The 25,058-nt window shown below is 40.7% G+C and overlaps 2 protein-coding genes across 2 annotated transcripts; both read right to left on the bottom strand.

Annotated features, from left to right (window-relative positions):
• Positions 1–1,028: 1,028 nt before the first annotated feature.
• Positions 1,029–4,289, bottom strand: LOC130503689 (uncharacterized; the record flags this gene model as incomplete). Its single annotated transcript, XM_056998262.1, has 2 exons — positions 4,206–4,289; positions 1,029–2,736 (listed from the first exon to the last, which is right to left on the bottom strand). Coding segments are annotated over exons 1-2 (1,792 nt in total), but the record flags the coding sequence as incomplete, so codon positions are not given.
• A 793-nt stretch (positions 4,290–5,082) lies between these two features.
• LOC130503688 (uncharacterized mitochondrial protein AtMg00860-like) lies at positions 5,083–6,292 on the bottom strand. Its single transcript, XM_056998261.1, has 6 exons — positions 6,277–6,292; positions 6,059–6,160; positions 5,865–6,016; positions 5,504–5,591; positions 5,240–5,362; positions 5,083–5,132 (listed from the first exon to the last, which is right to left on the bottom strand). The coding sequence occupies exons 1-6, from the start codon at positions 6,290–6,292 to the stop codon at positions 5,083–5,085; spliced, it is 531 nt and encodes a 176-aa protein (XP_056854241.1).
• Positions 6,293–25,058: the final 18,766 nt, after the last annotated feature.

The following is a 25,058-nucleotide window of genomic DNA, read 5'->3' as shown; positions in this document are numbered from 1 at the left end:
ATGAAGATAATGGCATATGTCCGAACAGGCTAATCTGGAATCATCTGGATAGAAGGTGGGATATTAATGAACTCCTAGGATGCTTCTCTGGATGGATATGGATAGATCCTTGCATAAACGAGTCAAGAACTCAAGCTTATCAAGGTGGTGGATCGAATGGTGACACAAGAGGCTGCGGAAAGGCTCCTTGATACTCCTAGGCTTAGATCGGATATGACACACCTTTCTAAAGCCCTTGGGCGTTGGATATTACACACCAACAGACTGGATACTACACACCAGACACTCTCTTAAGGACAGCCTGATGACCTATATGCTCTTCTAGACTCTGGCTGTTAACTAGGATATCATCAAAGTAAACCACAACAAACAATCCTATAAAGGACCTAAGAACATGGTTCATTAATCTCATGAAAGTACTAGGAGCATTGGTTAATCCAAAGGACATAACTAACCACTCGTACAACCCATGCTTAGTTTTAAAAGCAGTTTTCCATTCATCTCCCTCTTTCATCCTAATTTGGTGATATCCACTCTTAAGATCTATCTTAGAAAAGATGCTAGAACCATGCAATTCATCAAGCATATCATCCAATCTAGGAATAGGGTGGCGATACTTCACTGTTATGTTGTTGATTGCTCTACAATCAACACACATGCGCCAGCTTCCATCTTTCTTAGGCACCAGGAGCACTGGAACAGCACAAGGACTCATGCTCTCACGGATGTGGCCTTTCTCCATCAGTTCCTCAACCTGCCTTTGTAGCTCCTTGGTCTCAACCGGGTTAGTTCTGTAGGCTGGTCTATTGGGAAGAGTAGAACCTGGTACAAAGTCTATCTGATGCTCAATCCCTTATATAAGTGGTAAACCAGTGGGACTCTCTTCTGGAAACACATCTTGATAATCCTGTAAAAGAGCTGACATCTCACTCGGATACACCGGTGTGCAATCAGTTAACTAACAAGAGATTCTTTTAAAAGAAATAAAAGAACTGATTGATTAGAGTAAAGAGATCTTTTGATGTCACCAGTTTTGGCATAGAAGTTGTGCTGCTTGCTCTGTTCTGGTTTAAGATCTATTTCTTTCTTTTTCTGAAGCTGTAGCTGATCTTGATGCACTTCTTTAGGAGTCAGAGGTACCAGGGTAGTCTTCTTGCCGTTGAACTCAAAGGTATGCTTGTTAGTAAAGCCATTGTGTGTAACTCGTCTATCAAACTGCCATGGTCTCCCAAGCAAGATATGACTGGCTTCCATTGGTATCACATCACATAGGATCTCATCTTCATATCTTACAATGGATAAAGGAATTGACACCTGTGTGGATACCTTCATTTCCCCTTCTTCATTGAGCCACTGTAGTCGGTATGGTCTAGGATGTTTTTGAGTCTTCAAGCTAAGCTTCTTTACCATTGTCTCACTAGCAACATTAACACAGCTTCCACCATCAATTATCAGACTACAAACTTTTCCTTGCACCGTACAACGAGTGTAGAACAGGTTTTCTCTTTGCTCTAGCTCCTCGGTTTTGTTTTGCAAGCTGAGAGTCCTTCTTGCAACCAAAAGCCTACTGTGAACTGGTTTCTCTTCATACTCTGCTTCTGAAGATTCTTGCTCAGTCTCTGGTCTTTCATCTTCAGATTCATACTCGCCATTCTCTAAGAGAACCATAACTCTCTTGTTGGTACACTCATTAGCATAGTGCCCACGCCCTTGACACTTAAAGCACTTCACATCTCTTGCACGCGAGCTGGTAGCCTCTGTTTTACCTTTATCCTTGCTGTAGATGCTACTAGGCTTAGACTCTTCCTTTGGCTGTGGCTTGACCTCTTTCTGATAGCTTGGTTTGTCTTCCTTAGAAGTCTGGTATCTACTGGAACTATAGCTGCCACGCGCATGACTTCTTCTCTTAACTTGTTGCTCTACCAAGATAGCTTTGTGTAGCATCTCTTCTATCTCCAAGTAGTGCTGCATCTCTACTCTGTCTTGTATCTCACGGTTGAGCCCACCAAGAAACCGTGCCATGGTAGCTTCACTATCTTCAGAGACCTTAGCTCTCAACATAAGCAACTCCATCTCTTGATAGTATTCCTCCACAGACTTGGAACCTTGGGTAAGAAGCCTCAGCTTTTGGTGAAGATCACGGTGATAGTGGCTGGGAACAAACCTTCTACGCATCAAAGACTTCATCTCAGCCCATGTCTCAATAGGAAACTCCCCATTGCACCTCTTGTTTGTAACCAACTGATCCCACCAACTCAATGCATAGTCATTGAACTCAGTAGCAGCAACTTGAACCTTTTTAATCTCAGAGTAGTGTTGACAATTGAAGACAAGCTCTATCTTCTTTTCCCACTCAAGATACGCATCCGGATCAGCCTTGCCATGGAAAGGAGGGATCTTAAGCTTTAATCCTGATAGCTCATTGCGCCTATGCCTTCTGCCCTCATGATCATGTCGCGATCTCCTACTGATGTGTCTTGATCCAGAGCTATGGCTACTTCTCTCATAGAAGTTATCAGTCTCTTCTGATCCAGCATGCTCACGACGACCATGCCTATTGCTCCTTGGCTCACGTCTCTGCTCAGCATTCTGGTCTTGTCTATCAGATAGCCTTTGATCGAGTTTATCCTCCAACAACTTCTCCATGGCTGAAAGGATATCTTTGGTTATTGCTTCTTGTAATAGCTTGTTTCTTCTCATAAGAGTTGCCTCATCATCCTCGGATCCCATTGCTTCCTGATTCACAAAGATTTGAACAAGTAGTTCAAAGAAATCAAAACACAAAGGATTCAAATAAGGAAACAAGAAAATTTTAAAACAAGGCGGCAAAGGATACTTGATCAATACGCAACGATTTGAATTCCTTTTCAGATTCGAAATACAACAACACAGATCAAATTCTAACAGATGACGAAATGAGATGAAACATATAAGGATCTATTACTTCTAACAACAGATCGAGACTCACAAACACAATAGAACTTTCGGATTTTGAAAACTTGAAACGAGATCGATGAGAAGTTGAAAAGTTCTTAATGAAAACTTGATTGAAACTCTTAGATCTATCAATGGTGATTACAAAAACAATAGATCTATCAGTTATAATGATGAAAAGAAGCAGATCTAGTGAACAACAACTCAAAAACACAGATCTATTAATGATATGAATGGTGATGAACAGATCGGATGAGAATGATAAGAGAAATCGAAACTCCCCTTCCAGAGTGCTCTGATACCACTTAATGAACTCCTAGGATGCTTCTCTGGATGGATATGGATAGATCCTTGCATAAACGAGTCAAGGACTCAAGCTTATCAAGGTGGTGGATCGAATGGTGACACAAGAGGCTGCGGAAAGGCTCCTTGATACTCCTAGGCTTAGATCGGATATGACACACCTTTCTAAAGCCCTTGGGCGTTGGATATTACACACCAACAGACTGGATTTCACACCAGACACTCTCTTAACTCGCAAAAGCAAAGGGAGAAGAAAACACAAAGGTTTTGATTAAAAGAAGACTTGATAGATTACTAGGGTTGCGGCACACACATATATATAGTGAGAGACTTGGAACAGGCTCCAATCAACTCAAACTAAAAGGAACACGCTCCTTTAGTCAATGTAGAATTAAAGACACAACATAGATAGAGTTTTCAAAATAAAAGACATAAATACTTAGAGAAATAAAACATAACATAAGGTTCTTCATGTGGTTGGTCCGAGAGCATCATCTAGGAGTTTTGAGCAGCAAGACTATGGCCTCGTTAAAAACCTATCTTTGCAAAACCCATTGGGACAAAAACAAAGATAAGGAAAAAGAGCACACATAGCTTGCTAGCCTAGACAACACTCAGCTTGATGGTGAGATAGCTTGGATGGTAACAAGTGTATCTTGAAGTATCAAGCTTCCTTCAAGACTTTCTTCATGCATCAAACACTTCTTGATTAATCTTCCAATAGCTTCCTTGAGTATCTTAGCTTTGGATCGAGTTATGGGGCCATTGGAAATGACTAAGGCATCATCTTCTTTGGTTGCACCATCTTTAGGCTTCCCATCTTCTTTAGCTAGTTGGAACTCTTCGTCTTGATCAGCATGCTGGTCCATGATCATATCATCCCCTCCCTCTTGAAAAGGATTTGTCCTCAAATCGAACTCATCTGCAATAAAAGGGATTAAGTCAGAAACATTAAAGCTATTGCTTACATCATACTTCCCTTTGAGATCAAGCTTGTAGGCATTGTTGCTGATCTTCTTTATGATCTCAAACGGTCCATCAATCCTCGGCATTAGCTTGGACTTCCTCTCCTTTAGAAATCTCTCCTTCCTTAGGTGAACCCAAACCTGATCACCTACTTCAAAGATCATCTCACGCCTTCCTTTGTTGGCATGCTTAACATACTGCTTGGTCTTCTCTTCAATATTAAGCCTAGCTTGCTCGTGGAGTTGTTTCACCATCTCTGCCTTCCTTTTGCCATCAAAACTGATCCTTTCACACTCAGGTAAAGGTATTAGATCCAAAGGAGAGGTGGGATTAAACCCATAAACAATTTCAAAAGGGGAAAACTTAGAAGCAGAATGCACAGCATGGTTATATGCAAATTCACAATGTGGCAAATGATCTTCCCAAGACTTCAGATTCTTTTTAATGAATGCACGCAAGAGAGTACCTAGAGTTCTATTAACTACTTCAGTTTGTCCATCAGTTTGCGGATGACAAGTAGTAGAGAACAACAGTTTAGTACCTAGTTTAGACCATAGAGTTTTCCAAAAATAACTAAGAAACTTAGCATCTCTATCAGAAACAATAGTCCTAAGCATGCCATGAATGCACACAATCTCTTTAAAGAACAGGTTAGCAACATGCAATGCATCATCAGTTTTGTGACATGCTATGAAATGAGCCATTTTTGAGAATCTATCAACAACAACAAAGATAGAATCCTTTCCAGTTCTAGTTCTAGGCAATCCCACAATGAAATCCATAGATATGTCATTCCAAGGATGATAAGGAATAGGGAGAGGAGTATACAAACCATGTGACTGAACCTTAGACTTAGCTTGTTTACAAGTTGCACACCTCTCACAAATTCTTTCCACATCTCTTTTCATCCGAGGCCAAAAGAAGTGATCCTACAAGGTTTTAAGAGTCTTTGTAACACCAAAGTGACCCATAAGGCTTCCTCCATGAGATTCCCTGACAAATAACTCTCTCAAAGAACAGTTAGGCACACACAAACGATTATCATAGAAAAGAAATCCTTCATGCCTAAAGTAATGCCCAGTAGCAACCTTTTCACAAGAGTTATAAGCATCTTTAAAATCAGAATCAGTCTCATACATACCTTTAATCTGCTCAAAACCTAATAGTTTAACATCAAGAGTGTTTAAGAGAGCATACCTTCTTGATAGTGCATCAGCAACTATATTCTCCTTACCTTGTTTGTATTTGATCACATAAGGGAAGGTTTCAATGAATTCTACCCATCTGGCGTGCCTCTTACTGAGCTTGTTTTGGCCTTTAAGGTACTTGAGAGACTCAGGATCAATGTGGATTACGAACTCCTTGGGCCATAAATAATGCTGCCAAGTCTGCAAGGCCCTCACCAAAGCATAGAGTTCCTTATCATAAGTTGCATAGTTGAGAGTGGCTCCTCCAAGCTTCTCACTGAAGTATGCAATAGGTCTTTTCTCCTGCATAAGAACAGCACCAATATCAATTCCTGAGGCATCACATTCAATCTCAAAAGTTTTATTAAAATCAGGAAGTATAAGAAGAGGGGCATTAGTAAGCTTCTCTTTAAGGCATTGGAATGCAGCTTCTTGTGCTTCTCCCCATTTGAATCCTACGTCTTTCTTGATAACCTCAGTCAAGGGAGCGGCTATAGTACTGAAATCCCTCACAAATCGCCTATAGAAGCCAGCAAGTCCATGGAAACTCCTTACTTCACTCACTGTCTTAGGGATGGGCCATTCTCTTATAGCTTTCACCTTCTCTGGATCCACTTTCACTCCATCTGCACTCACAATAAAGCCTAGGAAGACCAAGTTATCCGTACAGAAAGTGCATTTCCTAAGGTTAGCAAAAAGCTTCTCTTTTCTCAAAACATCAAGGACAGCCTTAAGATGACCTATATGCTCTTCTAGACTCTGGCTGTAAACTAGGATATCATCAAAGTAAACCACAACAAACAATCCTATAAAGGACCTAAGAAAATGGTTCATTAATCTCATGAAAGTACTAGGAGCATTGGTTAATCCAAAGGACATAACTAACCACTCGTACAACCCATGCTTAATTTTAAAAGCAGTTTTCCATTCATCTCCCTCTTTCATCCTAATTTGGTGATATCCACTCTTAAGATCTATCTTAGAAAAGATGCTAGAACCATACAATTCATCAAGCATATCATCCAATCTAGGAATAGGGTGGCGATACTTCACTGTTATGTTGTTGATTGCTCTACAATCAACACACATGCGCCAACTTCCATCTTTCTTAGTGTTGAGATGAAGCAATAAACTGTAGTAAGTGAAGGTGATTACAGTAGAGAGGCAAGGTGTGAAGAGATTTGAATTAATCAAGAAGAGAGGTTACCTTGAAGAGCAAGGTAGTCCGTACAACCTAAGAGTGGAGTGCAAGCAAAGAAACCAATGGGGCGAGTTTATGTGATGAGGAAACACACAAGTAAACTCGCCAAGACAGCTAGGAACACAGCCAGAGATGCATCATGTGAAGAGCTAAGGAAATGGAGCACAATGTGACCGTTAGGTCCTGTCACTTTCAAGTTCAGTCTGCTGTGGTCCTGCCTGCTGTGCCTGCCCCCAACAGTTGGACTCTTCCTAATTAGTTTAATCACATTCTGAGAACTATTAAATTAATAGCTCAGCAAGATATTTGTATTGCCTATATATGTAATCACCTCACCAAGATAATAAACTAAGAAATCATTTTCTCTCTTTGTCTCTCTCTCTCTCTCTCTCTCTCTCTCTCTCAATTTCGTTTTTACCTCTCTCTCTCTTGTTCATCAGTGTTCTTCATTTCTCCAGACACTTATCTCTCTTTGATTCCATAATCTATCAATTCTCACATGGTATCAGAGCCACAAGCTCTTTGAAACCTCATTTACTTCCGCAAATTCTCTGTGTTTTATCTCTATTTTTGGCAAAGTTCATCCTGTTCTTGGGATGTTCTTCAATCTCATTTCCAGAATTTGCCAAAAATAGCAAAGTTCATCCAAAACTCTGTTCTTGATGGAAAAATCAGAGATTCTTATTCCAGTAACCCTTGAGGGTTCTAATTACTTGATATGGTCAAGAGTGGCCAGATTCACCTTGGGAAGTCATGGACTTTGGGACAGCCACATCATGAAGGCTGGAACTTCAAAGAGGATGACTCAAGAAGGCAGTAAGGCTACACGCATGAAGCATGACAACAAGTGGGTTCAAGAAGACCAGCAAGCACTTGGAATCATATACAACTCTCTGTCCCAGCCAATCTTGAAGGCACACTCTCACATTAAAACTGCCAGGAATCTATGGGAGACTCTCCAAGTTGGATATGGAAGTTTATGGGAAAGTCTTCAAGTTGTTTATGAGCAGGACAGGTTTCTTAGCTTACTGCTGCACCTGGATTCAACCTACAAAAATCTGATAAACTATTTCCTTAGAGAAGGGAAGATACCAGATTTAGAAGAAGCTGAGTTCTTTAGAAGTCAACCAGATGGATATGAGCTCAAGGAGTTTGAGCATCCAGTGACTCAAGGAAGAACCATGTACTCAGCACTCAGTGGTGACTCCACTAAAGAAGAATGGTGGAGAAGTGAAACTGGCGCAACCAACCCTGATGGTCCAGCAACCAGGAGAGACTTTGATCTCTTTATCAAAGCTGCCCAATCCCTTATCTCATCCAAGAAGGCTGGTATATCATCTCCTGACTCTAAACCCATTATTATAGATTCAGGAGCTAGTCATCACATGATTAGTGATAGGAACTTGATTAGTGATATCCAGCCTGCTACTGGAAATGTTCTGATAGCTAATGGTGATAAGGTGAAGATAGAAGGGATAGGGAACCTTAGGTTGTTTGATAGGGAATCAACTGCCTTATATATGCCTAAGTTTACATCTAACCTGTTATCTGTGAGGAGAGCTACTGTTGATCTGAGTTGTCAGGTTGTCTTCAGACCAGATGAGGTTGAGTTTCAAGATTTAAAGACAGGGCAGGTTATTGGAAGAGGTCACAGCCATCAGGAGCTGTATCATCTCCAAAAGACTCAACTAGCTGAATCTTCCTCATGTTGTTTGGTCAGTACATCTGCTGGGGTTGAAAGCACTATATGGCATGCTAGATTGGGGCATCCGCACACTAGAGCACTCAATCTGATGCTTCCTGGAGTGGTGTTTAAAAATGATGAGTGTGAAGCATGCATCTTGGGGAAGCATTGCAAGACAGTATTCCCAAGGTCCAACACGATTTATGAGAAGTGTTTTGACCTGGTTCACTCTGATGTGTGGACTGCACCTTGTATGTCCAGAGAGAATCACAAGTACTTTGTTACCTTCATTGATGAGAAGTCCAAGTACACTTGGGTAACACTGATCCAGTCTAAGGACAGAGTCTTGGAAGCTTTCAAGAATTATCATTCTCATGTCACCAACCACTTCAGTGCTAAGGTGAAGATTCTCAGGTCAGATAATGGTGGAGAGTACACAAGTGGAGCTTTCAAGCAATTTTTATCTCAACAAGGGATTATTCATCAGACCAGCTGTCCTTATACTCCTCAGCAAAATGGAGTTGCTGAGAGGAAGAACAGGCATCTTATGGAGGTGGCTAGATCAATGATGTTCCACATGAGTGTTCCAAAGCGGTTCTGGAGTGATGCTGTGGTTTCTGCTTGTCACCTGATCAACAGAACCCCAACTAGAGTTCTCAATGATATCTCTCCTTATGAAGTTCTCAACAAGAGCAAGCCATCTCTGGATCACATGCGGGTGTTTGGATGTATCTGTTTTGTATTGGTACCAGGAGGGCAGAGGAACAAGCTTGATGCAAGAAGCACAAAGGCAGTGTTCATTGGGTATTCTCCTCACCAGAAAGGCTACAAGTGTTATGTACCAGAGACCAGGAGGGTCTTAATCTCACGAGATGTCAAGTTCATGGAGTCTAGGAGTTACTATGATGGGAAGAATTGGGAAGATTTGGAGAATCTATCCCAACCTACTTCAGATAGAGCTGATAGTCTCAGAAGAGTAATGGAGAGTCTTGGCATCAGTGTACCTATTGAGAGGATACCTGAAGTACAAGAAACAGTACCAGTGCAACCAGGATTGGGAAGTGATAATGAGAACACAGAGATCACTCACCTTGATCCTGAGGGGGACAATCAAGCTAAACAACATCAAGAGGATGTTTCAGCAAGTCATGATCAAGCTGAGAATCATGCGCAAGAAGAACAACATCATAGTACTCAAGAGGAGCCAGTGGTGAGTTCAAACCAACAGAATAGTGGATCAGTGACACCTGAAGAAGGTTCAACAAATCCACAACTGAGAAGAAGTGCTAGGATCAAGCAACCAGCATCAAACTGGAAGAACAACCGGGTCTACTTCAACTCTCAAGCTGTAGCTCATCCTATACAAGCAGTGTGCTCTCTAGCTCAATATCCTCAAGAGCATGTGGTGTTTATTGGGGAGTTAGATCAAGAGTACATCCCAAGGTCCTATGAAGAAGCCATGGAACATGCTGAATGGAGGGAATCAGTGGGAAGTGAGACTAGTGCCATGATCATCAATGATACATGGTATGAAGCAGAGTTACCCAAAGGCAAGAGGGCAGTAACAAGCAGGTGGATCTTCACAATCAAATACAATGCTGATGGTACAGTAGAGAGGCGTAAGACAAGGCTGGTAGCAAGAGGCTTCACTCAGACCTATGGAGAGGATTATCTAGACACCTTTGCGCCAGTAGCCAAGCTGCACACCATAAGGATAGTCCTATCTTTGGCAGTAAATCTAGAGTGGGATCTATGGCAGATGGATGTGAAGAATGCTTTCCTACAAGGAGAGTTGGAAGATGAAGTTTACATGAAGCCACCTCCTGGTCTAGAGCATCTAGTGAAGCCTGGAAATGTCCTGAGACTGAAGAAAGCCATCTATGGATTGAAGCAATCACCTAGAGCTTGGTATCACAAACTGAGCACTACGCTCAATGGAAGAGGTTTTGTGAAATCTGAGGCTGACCACACGTTGTTCACACTGACCAGCAAGAAGGGAATCATTGTGATCTTGGTATATGTGGATGATATCATCATCACTGGCAGTGATAAAGAGGGCATACTTGCAACTAAGGCATATCTCAAGTCATCATTTGATATCAAGGATTTGGGAGAGCTCAAATACTTCCTAGGCATTGAGATATGCAGATCCAAGGAAGGTCTATTCCTATCTCAAAGAAAGTATACATTGGATCTGCTAAGAGAGGCTGGTGATCTAGGAAGAAAAGCTGCAAAGACTCCACTTGAAGATGGGTACAAAGTGATGCGTGAGGGGGAGATTGAGAATCAACCATACACTGATGTTAAGCATTATAGAAGGATGGTTGGAAAGCTGATATACCTCACCATCACAAGACCAGATGTGTGTTTTGCAGTCAATCAAGTAAGCCAGCACATGCAAAATCCCAAGATGTATCACTGGAGCATGGTTGAAAGGATACTGAGGTATCTAAGAGAGGCGCCAGGACAAGGAGTATGGATGGGATGCAACAACAACACTGAGATAGTTGGATATTGTGATGCTGATTGGGCAGGGGACAGAGTTGATAGGAGATCAACTACTGGATACTGCACTTTTATTGGAGGAAATTTGGTAACTTGGAAGAGCAAGAAGCAAAAGGTGGTGTCTTGCTCTAGTGCTGAAGCTGAATATAGAGCCATGAGGAAGCTTACAAGTGAGTTGATTTGGATCAAGGGGTTGCTAAAAGATTTGGGAATTGAAGCTGCAACACCAATCACTATGCATTGTGATAATCAAGCTGCAATACACATAGCATCCAACAATGTGTTCCATGAGAGGACTAAACACATTGAAGTGGATTGTCACAAGGTCAGACAAGCTGTTGAGCAGAAGATCATTCTTCCATGTTACACCAGAAGTGAAGACCAGTTGGCTGATATCTTCACCAAGGCTGCAAGTGCAAAGGTTTGCGAGTTCATCCATTCAAAGCTTGGACTCGTGGATCTTTCATCTCAGTGATCCCCTTTCCATGAAGTGTTCTACTCTTTCCTTGATATGTTTTTGTCCCACTGGGTTTTGCATATCAAGGTTTTAATGAGGGAATGCTTCATGGTCTTCCAAGCTTGACTTGTTCCACATGGTCAAGCTTGAGGGGGAGTGTTGAGATGAAGCAATAAACTGTAGTAAGTGAAGGTGATTACAGTAGAGAGGCAAGGTGTGAAGAGATTTGAATTAATCAAGAAGAGAGGTTACCTTGAAGAGCAAGGTAGTCCGTACAACCTAAGAGTGGAGTGCAAGCAAAGAAACCAATGGGGCGAGTTTATGTGATGAGGAAACACACAAGTAAACTCGCCAAGACAGCTAGGAACACAGCCAGAGATGCATCATGTGAAGAGCTAAGGAAATGGAGCACAATGTGACCGTTAGGTCCTGTCACTTTCAAGTTCAGTCTGCTGTGGTCCTGCCTGCTGTGCCTGCCCCCAACAGTTGGACTCTTCCTAATTAGTTTAATCACATTCTGAGAACTATTAAATTAATAGCTCAGCAAGATATTTGTATTGCCTATATATGTAATCACCTCACCAAGATAATAAACTAAGAAATCATTTTCTCTCTTTGTCTCTCTCTCTCTCTCTCTCTCTCTCTCTCAATTTCGTTTTTACCTCTCTCTCTCTTGTTCATCAGTGTTCTTCATTTCTCCAGACACTTATCTCTCTTTGATTCCATAATCTATCAATTCTCACACTTAGGCACCAGGAGCACTGGAACAGCACAAGGACTCATGCTCTCACGGATGTGGCCTTTCTCCATCAGTTCCTCAACCTGCCTTTGTAGCTCCTTGGTCTCAACCGGGTTAGTTCTGTAGGCTGGTCTATTGGGAAGAGTAGAACCTGGTACAAAGTCTCTCTGATGCTCAATCCCTCGTATAGGTGGTAAACCAGTGGGACTCTCTTCTGGAAACACATCTTGATAATCCTGTAAAAGAGCTGACATCTCACTCGGATACACCGGTGTGCAATCAGTTAACTAACAAGAGATTCTTTTAAAACAAATAAAAGAACTGATTGATTAGAGTAGAGAGATCTTTTGATGTCACCAGTTTTGGCATAGAAGTTGTGCTGCTTGCTCTGTTCTGGTTTAAGATCTATTTCTTTCTTTTTCTGAAGCTTTAGCTGATCTTGATGCACTTCTTTAGGAGTCAGAGGTACCAGGGTAGTCTTCTTGCCGTTGAACTCAAAGGTATGCTTGTTAGTAAAGCCATTGTGTGTAACTCGTCTATCAAACTGCCATGGTCTCCCAAGCAAGATATGACTGGCTTCCATTGGTATCACATCACATAGGATCTCATCTTCATATCTTACAATGGATAAAGGAATTGACACCTGTGTGGATACCTTCATTTCCCCTTCTTCGTTGAGCCATTGTAGTCGGTATGGTCTAGGATGTTTTTGAGTCTTCAAGCTAAGCTTCTTTACCATTTCACTAGCAACATTAACACAGCTTCCACCATCAATTATCAGACTACAAACTTTTCCTTGCACCATACAACGAGTGTAGAACAGGTTTTCTCTTTGCTCTAGCTCCTCGGTTTTGTTTTGCAAGCTGAGAGTCCTTCTTGCAACCAAAAGCCTACCGTGAACTGGTTTCTCTTCATACTCTGCTTCTGAAGATTCTTGCTCAGTCTCTGGTCTTTCATCTTCAGATTCATACTCGCCATTCTCTAAGAGAACCATAACTCTCTTGTTGGTACACTCATTAGCATAGTGCCCACGCCCTTGACACTTAAAGCACTTCACATCTCTTGCACGCGAGCTGGTAGCCTCTGTTTTACCTTTATCCTTGCTGTAGATGCTACTAGGCTTAGACTCTTCCTTTGGCTGTGGCTTGACCTCTTTCTGATAGCTTGGTTTGTCTTCCTTAGAAGTCTGGTATCTACTGGAACTATAGCTGCCACGCGCATGACTTCTTCCTTAACTTGTTGCTCTACCAAAATAGCTTTGTGATACAGGCACAAAACTGAGCCTCACAAGGATAGATTGATTGAACCAAGCTGCTGGTCGTATAACTCTTTCAGCCTAGTCAGTTGATGGATTTGAAGGGGATTGGCGGATTGGATGTTAGATTGAATCTCTCAATCTGGTGGTTAGATGGAATGAAGTGATTGACTCTCTCAACCTATGATGAATAAAGCTATTTGACTCTCTCAAACAACCTAATTCACAGATCTAAAGAAAACAAAGTGCTTCTCACAACTCTGACTTCTAAAGAACAAATCAATTCAAAGACAAACTTTGAAAGGAAAAACAATACTTTGTATTAAACTTAGATGATAAAAACGTGCTGCTACAATGGGAGTGCTATTGAGCTTATATAATGCTCAAAATAAAAGAAATAAACAGAAACTTGCAAAACTAGCTGTTGGAGTAGTTTGGGGGATTTGGCTGAATGGGGGGGGGGGATTTCTTGAGTCTTGATAACTTAGGCATGAACTGATGACGTCTAGGAATATCCTGGTTCACTGAATATGTCTTCAAAGCTCCAAGGAAAGATGGAAAGAGCCGTTGGAGATCTTTGAATAAAATGTTGCTCGAATCCAAATAAGGCAAACTGCTCCATATTCTTCTCCTCTTGGTGTGCTGCGATTTGAATGCTCTCAATATGTCTTCAAGCTCCTCTGGTAAGTGTAGAATGTCTCCTGGTCGCCATATCTTGGTTTGGTAATGATCAAACCAAACAATTGTCCAATCTTCCTTATTTAGCTCCGGTTTGATTTGAATGAATTCTTCAAGGATCCGCCTGATCCAGTGTGTGCTGGTGCTTCTTAATGGGCTGTGGAGTGCTTCTAGAAGTAGCACAAAGTCTCCTGGACGCCAATATTTAGCTTGACATATGATATGCTCCTGATCTTCTAAATAAGGCAAGTCGGGCCACCTTTGACTTGAAAATGGTATATCTCCTAAACCATTTATCCTTTTGCTATGAAACCAATTTCCTGCGTGCTCTTGTTGAGTGTAGAATCCAACAAAACCGGTTTCATGAATTAATTCCTCCTGGTGTGTAAGATATGGCATTTTGATTGCACATATGTCCTGGCCAGCTTCTATAGCTTCTCTCAGCTTCATGCTCTCCACTGGTTTTCTCCTAATTTCTTTCTCCATGGTTGGTTCTGATTTGATGTCCTCATCATACCCTCCCCCTTGAACAGGCTAATCTGGAATCATCTGGATAGAAGGTGGGATATCTTCTTGCTCACAACACTTATGAGATTTATTCAACTTCCTGGTTATTCTCCACTGATTAGTGGTTCCAAATAAAGCTTCTTAGATCGTGGTTCATCCTGGTTTGATAAGAATCATGAAGATAATGGCATATGTCCGAACAGGCTAATCTGGAATCATCTGGATAGAAAGTGGGATATCTTCTTACTCACAACTCCTATGAGATTTATTCAACTTCCTGGTTATTCTCCACTGATTAGTGGTTCCAAATAAAGCTTCTTAGATCGTGGTTCATCCTGGTTTGATAAGAATCATGAAGATAATGGCATATGTCCGAACAGGCTAATCTGGAATCATCTGGATAGAAAGTGGGATATCTTCTTACTCACAACTCCTATGAGATTTATTCAACTTCCTGGTTATTCTCCACTGATTAGTGGTTCCAAATAAAGCTTCTTAGATCGTGGTTCATCCTGGTTTGATAAGAATCATGAAGATATTGCCATATGTCCGAACAGGCTAATCTGGAATCATCTGGATAGAAAGTGGGATATCTTCTTACTCACAACTCCTATGAGATTTATTCAACTTCCTGGTTATTCTCCACTGATTAGTGGTTCCAAATAAAGCTTCTTAGATCGTGGTTCATCCTGGTTTGATAAGAATCATGAAGATAATGGCATATGTCCGAACAGGCTAATCTGGAATCATCTGGATAGAAAGTGGGATATCTTCTTACTCACAACTCCTATGAGATTTATTCAACTTCCTGGTTATTCTCCACTGATTAGTGGTTCCAAATAAAGCTTCTTAGATCGTGGTTCATCCTGGTTTGATAAGAATCATGAAGATATTGCCATATGTCCGAACAGGCTAATCTGGAATCATCTGGATAGAAAGTGGGATATCTTCTTACTCACAACTCCTATGAGATTTATTCAACTTCCTGGTTATTCTCCACTGATTAGTGGTTCCAAATAAAGCTTCTTAGATCGTGGTTCATCCTGGTTTGATAAGAATCATGAAGATAATGGCATATGTCCGAACAGGCTAATCTGGAATCATCTGGATAGAAAGTGGGATATCTTCTTACTCACAACTCCTATGAGATTTATTCAACTTCCTGGTTATTCTCCACTGATTAGTGGTTCCAAATAAAGCTTCTTAGATCGTGGTTCATCCTGGTTTGATAAGAATCATGAAGATATTGCCATATGTCCGAACAGGCTAATCTGGAATCATCTGGATAGAAAGTGGGATATCTTCTTACTCACAACTCCTATGAGATTTATTCAACTTCCTGGTTATTCTCCACTGATTAGTGGTTCCAAATAAAGCTTCTTAGATCGTGGTTCATCCTGGTTTGATAAGAATCATGAAGATAATGGCATATGTCCGAACAGGCTAATCTGGAATCATCTGGATAGAAAGTGGGATATCTTCTTACTCACAACTCCTATGAGATTTATTCAACTTCCTGGTTATTCTCCACTGATTAGTGGTTCCAAATAAAGCTTCTTAGATCGTGGTTCATCCTGGTTTGATAAGAATCATGAAGATATTGCCATATGTCCGAACAGGCTAATCTGGAATCATCTGGATAGAAAGTGGGATATCTTCTTACTCACAACTCCTATGAGATTTATTCAACTTCCTGGTTATTCTCCACTGATTAGTGGTTCCAAATAAAGCTTCTTAGATCGTGGTTCATCCTGGTTTGATAAGAATCATGAAGATATTGCCATATGTCCGAACAGGCTAATCTGGAATCATCTGGATAGAAAGTGGGATATCTTCTTACTCACAACTCCTATGAGATTTATTCAACTTCCTGGTTATTCTCCACTGATTAGTGGTTCCAAATAAAGCTTCTTAGATCGTGGTTCATCCTGGTTTGATAAGAATCATGAAGATATTGCCATATGTCCGAACAGGCTAATCTGGAATCATCTGGATAGAAAGTGGGATATCTTCTTACTCACAACTCCTATGAGATTTATTCAACTTCCTGGTTATTCTCCACTGATTAGTGGTTCCAAATAAAGCTTCTTAGATCGTGGTTCATCCTGGTTTGATAAGAATCATGAAGATATTGCCATATGTCCGAACAGGCTAATCTGGAATCATCTGGATAGAAAGTGGGATATCTTCTTACTCACAACTCCTATGAGATTTATTCAACTTCCTGGTTATTCTCCACTGATTAGTGGTTCCAAATAAAGCTTCTTAGATCGTGGTTCATCCTGGTTTGATAAGAATCATGAAGATATTGCCATATGTCCGAACAGGCTAATCTGGAATCATCTGGATAGAAAGTGGGATATCTTCTTACTCACAACTCCTATGAGATTTATTCAACTTCCTGGTTATTCTCCACTGATTAGTGGTTCCAAATAAAGCTTCTTAGATCGTGGTTCATCCTGGTTTGATAAGAATCATGAAGATATTGCCATATGTCCGAACAGGCTAATCTGGAATCATCTGGATAGAAAGTGGGATATCTTCTTACTCACAACTCCTATGAGATTTATTCAACTTCCTGGTTATTCTCCACTGATTAGTGGTTCCAAATAAAGCTTCTTAGATCGTGGTTCATCCTGGTTTGATAAGAATCATGAAGATATTGCCATATGTCCGAACAGGCTAATCTGGAATCATCTGGATAGAAAGTGGGATATCTTCTTACTCACAACTCCTATGAGATTTATTCAACTTCCTGGTTATTCTCCACTGATTAGTGGTTCCAAATAAAGCTTCTTAGATCGTGGTTCATCCTGGTTTGATAAGAATCATGAAGATATTGCCATATGTCCGAACAGGCTAATCTGGAATCATCTGGATAGAAAGTGGGATATCTTCTTACTCACAACTCCTATGAGATTTATTCAACTTCCTGGTTATTCTCCACTGATTAGTGGTTCCAAATAAAGCTTCTTAGATCGTGGTTCATCCTGGTTTGATAAGAATCATGAAGATATTGCCATATGTCCGAACAGGCTAATCTGGAATCATCTGGATAGAAAGTGGGATATCTTCTTACTCACAACTCCTATGAGATTTATTCAACTTCCTGGTTATTCTCCACTGATTAGTGGTTCCAAATAAAGCTTCTTAGATCGTGGTTCATCCTGGTTTGATAAGAATCATGAAGATATTGCCATATGTCCGAACAGGCTAATCTGGAATCATCTGGATAGAAAGTGGGATATCTTCTTACTCACAACTCCTATGAGATTTATTCAACTTCCTGGTTATTCTCCACTGATTAGTGGTTCCAAATAAAGCTTCTTAGATCGTGGTTCATCCTGGTTTGATAAGAATCATGAAGATATTGCCATATGTCCGAACAGGCTAATCTGGAATCATCTGGATAGAAAGTGGGATATCTTCTTACTCACAACTCCTATGAGATTTATTCAACTTCCTGGTTATTCTCCACTGATTAGTGGTTCCAAATAAAGCTTCTTAGATCGTGGTTCATCCTGGTTTGATAAGAATCATGAAGATATTGCCATATGTCCGAACAGGCTAATCTGGAATCATCTGGATAGAAAGTGGGATATCTTCTTACTCACAACTCCTATGAGATTTATTCAACTTCCTGGTTATTCTCCACTGATTAGTGGTTCCAAATAAAGCTTCTTAGATCGTGGTTCATCCTGGTTTGATAAGAATCATGAAGATATTGCCATATGTCCGAACAGGCTAATCTGGAATCATCTGGATAGAAAGTGGGATATCTTCTTACTCACAACTCCTATGAGATTTATTCAACTTCCTGGTTATTCTCCACTGATTAGTGGTTCCAAATAAAGCTTCTTAGATCGTGGTTCATCCTGGTTTGATAAGAATCATGAAGATATTGCCATATGTCCGAACAGGCTAATCTGGAATCATCTGGATAGAAAGTGGGATATCTTCTTACTCACAACTCCTATGAGATTTATTCAACTTCCTGGTTATTCTCCACTGATTAGTGGTTCCAAATAAAGCTTCTTAGATCGTGGTTCATCCTGGTTTGATAAGAATCATGAAGATATTGCCATATGTCCGAACAGGCTAATCTGGAATCATCTGGATAGAAAGTGGGATATCTTCTTACTCACAACTCCTATGAGATTTATTCAACTTCCTGGTTATTCTCCACTGATTAGTGGTTCCAAATAAAGCTTCTTAGATCGTGGTTCATCCTGGTTTGATAAGAATCATGAAGATATTGCCATATGTCCGAACAGGCTAATCTGGAATCATCTGGATAGAAAGTGGGATATCTTCTTACTCACAACTCCTATGAGATTTATTCAACTTCCTGGTTATTCTCCACTGATTAGTGGTTCCAAATAAAGCTTCTTAGATCGTGGTTCATCCTGGTTTGATAAGAATCATGAAGATATTGCCATATGTCCGAACAGGCTAATCTGGAATCATCTGGATAGAAAGTGGGATATCTTCTTACTCACAACTCCTATGAGATTTATTCAACTTCCTGGTTATTCTCCACTGATTAGTGGTTCCAAATAAAGCTTCTTAGATCGTGGTTCATCCTGGTTTGATAAGAATCATGAAGATATTGCCATATGTCCGAACAGGCTAATCTGGAATCATCTGGATAGAAAGTGGGATATCTTCTTACTCACAACTCCTATGAGATTTATTCAACTTCCTGGTTATTCTCCACTGATTAGTGGTTCCAAATAAAGCTTCTTAGATCGTGGTTCATCCTGGTTTGATAAGAATCATGAAGATATTGCCATATGTCCGAACAGGCTAATCTGGAATCATCTGGATAGAAAGTGGGATATCTTCTTACTCACAACTCCTATGAGATTTATTCAACTTCCTGGTTATTCTCCACTGATTAGTGGTTCCAAATAAAGCTTCTTAGATCGTGGTTCATCCTGGTTTGATAAGAATCATGAAGATATTGCCATATGTCCGAACAGGCTAATCTGGAATCATCTGGATAGAAAGTGGGATATCTTCTTACTCACAACTCCTATGAGATTTATTCAACTTCCTGGTTATTCTCCACTGATTAGTGGTTCCAAATAAAGCTTCTTAGATCGTGGTTCATCCTGGTTTGATAAGAATCATGAAGATATTGCCATATGTCCGAACAGGCTAATCTGGAATCATCTGGATAGAAAGTGGGATATCTTCTTACTCACAACTCCTATGAGATTTATTCAACTTCCTGGTTATTCTCCACTGATTAGTGGTTCCAAATAAAGCTTCTTAGATCGTGGTTCATCCTGGTTTGATAAGAATCATGAAGATATTGCCATATGTCCGAACAGGCTAATCTGGAATCATCTGGATAGAAAGTGGGATATCTTCTTACTCACAACTCCTATGAGATTTATTCAACTTCCTGGTTATTCTCCACTGATTAGTGGTTGATAGAACCCTGGTTGTATTAGGGTTCACTTTCCCTGATCTTTGAAGGTTGGATCAACGGTTTGATGATTTGATGGGTGTTTTGCGGAATGGTAAAAAGGTGATGATAGATGATTTTGTGGGTGGGAATCGATGGATGGGTTTCACGATTGGTAAGATGGATAAAGGAGAGACTTTGATCAAGAGAATGAACTCAAGTAAGGATCAAAGCCAAGTTGCAATTGGAGAATGAACTCCTCAGCAGATCAATGTTCAAAGATGAACAAGGGATTCACAATGATAAGAGAGATTTTTAATCAAAAAGGTGAATGATCTTATTGAAATCGAAACCAAAGTATTTGTAGAAAAGGAAAACAACATGGGAAAACAAAGCAAAGACTAAGACTTGTAGTTTACGAGAAAGAAAAAGGAAAAACTAGGCAGGACCAAAGACTGAATGATTAAAGAGCTTGACTTGGTCTTGGTCATCGATTTGGTTTGGTTTGGAGTAAACCAACATCGAGATTGAATTCCTCAATCTTCTGGTTTGAGATCTTGTGACTGGGCCATGAGGAAAAGAGAAAGAATCATGGGCTTGATCAGATGGGTTTGAGAGAGATGTCACTTCTTTGTTCCGAGCTGCTCCTTCTTCATCTTCAGTGTCACTGCTACTTAGCTCCAGTTCAGCTCCAACACTCTCTTCTAGCTCAACCATGGGTGCATCATCCCCTCCTCCTTTAAAAGGATTTGTCCTCAAATCTAGATCATCATAAGAAACCAACTCGTCAGCATGATAAGGAATCAGATTAGCAACATTGAAAGTAGAGCTAACAGTGTACTTCCCTTCAAGATCAATCTTATAAGCATTGTTGTTGATCCGTTCAAGCACTTTGAAAGGTCCATCTGTCCTTGGTAGAAGTTTAGACTTTCTTTCAGCAGGGAATCTATCTTTCCTCAAGTAAATTGACACCAAGTCTCCTGGTTCTAGAATCAGCTCACGCCTCTTTTTGTTAGCTTGCTTTGCATAAGCCTTAGTTCTTTCTTCAATGTTCTTCTTAACCTGCTCATGCAAAGAAACAACATATTCGGCCTTGGCCTTTCCATCAAGGTTAGTCTGTTCATTAATGGGCAAAGGCAAAAGATCCAGCGGAGTCAAAGGACTAAAACCATACACAATTTGGAAAGGAGAATGCTTAGTGGTTCTATGAACTGAATGATTGTAAGCAAACTCAACATGAGGTAAACAATCTTCCCAAGACTTAATGTTTTTCTTAACCACAGTACGCAAAAGAGATGACAAAGTTCTATTAACTACTTCAGTTTGTCCATCAGTCTGAGGGTGACAAGTAGTAGAAAACAAAAGCTTAGTTCCCAACCTAGACCAAAGAGTTTTTCAGAAGTAACTAAGGAACTTAGTATCCCTATCAGACACAATGGTTCTAGGCATTCCATGCAAACGCACAACTTCTCTAAAGAAAAGATCAGCAACATTAACAGCACTATCAGTCTTGTTGCAAGCAATAAAATGTGCCATTTTTGAAAACCTGTCTACTACCACAAAAATCGAATCCCTTCCTCTCTTAGTTCTAGGCAATCCAAGCACAAAATCCATTGATAAGTCTACCCAGGGTGCATCAGGAATAGGGAGGGGAGTGTACAAACCTTGAGGTCGGTTCTTAGCTTTAGCTTGAGTGCAAACTATGCATCGGCTGCAGTGTTTCTCAACATCTTTCTTCATGCTTGGCCAGTAGAAGTGTTCCTTCAAGGTGCTGAGTGTCTTATCAACGCCAAAGTGTCCCATTAGTCCACCTCCATGAGATTCCCTAAGATACAATTCTCTCAAAGAACACTGAGGTAAGCATAGACGAGTCTCAAAGAAAAGAAACCCATCAGACCTAAAGTACTTCCCACTAGCATGCTTTTCACAATCTTTGAACACTACTTTGAAATCAGGATCATCAGCATAGTAAGTCTTAATCTGATCAAATCCTAACAGTTTTGTTTCCATGGCAGCAAGCAAAACATACCTCCTAGACAAAGCATCAGCTACCACATTTTCTTTTCCTTGTTTGTAATGAATCACATAAGGAAAAGTTTCAAGGAATTCTACCCATTTGGCGTGCCTCTTGTTAAGCTTGTGCTGCTCTTTGAGATGTTTGAGTGATTCATGATCAGTGTGGATCACAAATTCTTTTGGCCAAAGGTAGTGTTGCCAAGTCTCTAGGGCCCTGATCAAAGCGTATAGCTCCTTGTCATAGGTGGGATAATTCGCCATGGCTCCTCCTAGCTTCTCACTGAAATAAGCAATTGGTCTCTTTTCCTGCATTAGTACAGCACCAATTCCTACACCAGAAGCATCACATTCTATTTCGAAAGTCTTAGAAAAATCAGGTAAAGCAAGTAAAGGAGCTTCAGTCAACTTCCCTTTCAAGGTTTGGAAAGCTTCTTCTTGTGCATTATCCCATCTAAAACCCACATTCTTCTTGATCACCTCAGTGAGTGGTGCGGCTATGGTGCTGAAATCTTTCACAAATTTCCTGTAGAAACCAGCCAAACCATGGAAACTCCGGACCTCACTCACATTCTTTGGAATAGGCCACTCTCGGATTGCTTTGATCTTTTCTTCATCCACCCTGATTCCTTGAGCTGTAACAACAAAGCCTAGAAACACAAGGTGATCTGTTCCAAAAGTACATTTCTGGAAGTTAGCAAAAAGAGACTCCTTCCTAAGCACTTCCAAAATAGTTTTCAGATGATTAACATGTTCATTCATACTCTTGCTGTAGATCAAAATATCATCAAAGTAAACTACAACAAAGTGACCTATGAAAGCTCTTAGAACATGATTCATCAATCTCATGAAAGTGCTAGGTGCATTTGTAAGTCCAAATGGCATAACAAGCCACTCATACAACCCATGTTTTGTTTTGAACGCTGTTTTCCATTCATCCCCTTCCCTCATCCTAATTTGATGATAACCACTTTTCAAATCTATCTTAGAGAACACACAAGAACCGTGCAATTCATCTAACATATCATCGAGTCTAGGGATAGGATACCTGTACTTTACAGTGATGTTGTTAATGGCTCTGCAGTCAACACACATGCGCCAGCTTCCATCTTTCTTTGGCACCAAGAGCACAGGCACAGCACATGGACTCATGCTTTCTCTAATGTGTCCTTTCTCCATCAGTTCCTTAACTTGTCTTTGCAGTTCTTTGGTCTCATCTGGATTGGTTCTATAGGCTGGCCGGTTAGGAAGAGAGGCACCAGGAACCAAATCTATTTGGTGTTCAATACCACGAAATGGAGGCAGACCAGTTGGACTATCTTCTGGAAACACATCACTATAGTCCTGCAAGATAAATTGATACTCTTTCGGAAGCTCCGGTGCAAGGTTAGAAGCAGTTAGTGCACCTTTAAAAACAAAGAGAAGTAAAGGCTGTTTAAGAAAGAGAGCTTTCTTAACCTCACTGTTTTTGGCCATAAGATTAGACCCCATCTTTTGTGATTCAGTTGAATCTTTCTTGGCTTCTTGGCGTCGGAGTTTCAGCTGCAGTTGATCCTCATGCACTTCTTGTGGAGATAAAGGAGCTAGAACAATCTTCTTGTCTCGGTGGGTGAAAGAATGGCGGTTTGTAAAACCATCATGGATTGCTCTTTTATCAAACTGCCAGGGCCTTCCTAAGAGGATGTGGCTGGAATCCATAGGTAGAACATCACACACTATCTCATATTGGTATCTCCCAATGGTTATAGGAACCATTACTTGTTCAGTGACCATCAACTCGCCTCCTTCTTTCAACCATTGAAGTGGGTAAGGTTTAGGATGCTTTCCTGTTTTCAATCCAAGCTTTGCTACAAGAGACTCACTAGCAACATTAGTACAACTCCCACCATCTATAATCAAGCTACAAACTTTATCATAAACAGTACAACGAGTGTGAAAGAGATTCTCCCTTTGATTATTGTCTTCTGGCTTGGGTTGAACTTGGAGAGACCTTCTAGTGACCAGGAGTTGTCCATGAACTGGATAGTCCACTTGTTCTTCTTCAGATGTCACCACTTTCTCTTCTTCAGAAACGATGTCTCCATTATCCAAGAGTAGCATGACTTTCTTGTTGGTACATTCATTGGCATAATGCCCAAATCCATGACACTTGAAACATTTGACGTCTCTGGCCCTTGTGGTTGATGCTTTCCCTTTGTCATCACGCTGAAAAGTCTTAGATTCCTCCTTTGGTTTAGCTAGACTCTTGTCATCCTTGCTGGTTCTGTAGTTGTTACCGTAAGAACCCTTGGAGCTAGCCTTTCTCTTCTGTTGTTGCTCAATGAGGATAGCTTTGTGAAGAAGCTCATAAATGTCCTCATAATCCTGTAGCTCCAATCGATCTTGTAGTTCTCTGTTGAGACCAGCTTGGAACCGAGCCATAGTTGCATTAGAATCCTCAACAACAGACGCCTTGATCATGAGAGTCTCCATTTCTTGGTAGTAATCCTCCACGCTTTTAGCTCCTTGAGTGAGCCTCCTTAGTTTCTGATGAACATCCTTGTGGTAATGACTTGGAACAAACCTTTTCCTCATGAGAGTCTTGAGTTCAAACCAACCTGACACTGCTGCTTCTCCGGTTCTTCTTCTTGTTGAAGTAATCTGATCCCACCAGTGAAGAGCATAACCATTGAACTCAGTTGCTGCAAGTCTAACCTTCTTTAGCTCTGAGTAGCTGTGACATTCAAAGATCAACTCTATCTTCTTTTCCCAATCAAGGTAATCGTCTGGATTGCTGGTACCACTGAAGACTGGTACTCTGAGCTTAATATTACCAAGACTATCATCTGGCCTGCGACGATCTGCTCTGTGTGATCTGCCCTGAGACAAGGTCCTTATTGATCGGTTTTCATCAGAACTCCTACCAGAAGAGGAAAGATCTTCAACATCAGCTCCAGTATCAACTCGTTTTCCTCTTCTTTTCTCCCTCGCAGCTTTCCTGACCTGAGAAGAAGAGCCTAAAACATTGTTAGTAGCAGAGTGGTTTCTTTCAGTTTCAAATTTCTTTTCTATGACATTCAACAAAGTGGCCATCAAGGATTCCATCTGTAACTTATCAATCCTACGAGTAGGAGATTCTTCTCGTTCATGATCTTCATCAGACATGGTTTCCTGATAAGAAGCTCAACAAGAAAACTTAGTACACAAGGAAGATAGCCGAAGCCTCACAAGTGTTTC

The sequence above is a fragment of the Raphanus sativus genome, unplaced genomic scaffold, assembly GCF_000801105.2.
Source record: "Raphanus sativus cultivar WK10039 unplaced genomic scaffold, ASM80110v3 Scaffold1073, whole genome shotgun sequence".
In the NCBI taxonomy this organism is placed as follows: Eukaryota; Viridiplantae; Streptophyta; class Magnoliopsida; order Brassicales; family Brassicaceae; genus Raphanus; species Raphanus sativus.
Note: the sequence above shows the minus strand (reverse complement) of the source record. Positions and strands in the feature narration are given on the sequence as shown.

Bases quoted from the DNA above. Each gene is read 5' to 3' on its own strand.
- LOC130503688 (XM_056998261.1), bottom strand. The intron at 6,017-6,058 runs GTACGGATAACT...TTGTGAGTGCAG, and splicing joins CCTTAGGAAATGCACTTTCT to ATGGAGTGAAAGTGGATCCA. The intron at 5,592-5,864 runs GTTATCAAGAAA...AGGGCCTTGCAG, and splicing joins TAGCCGCTCCCTTGACTGAG to ACTTGGCAGCATTATTTATG.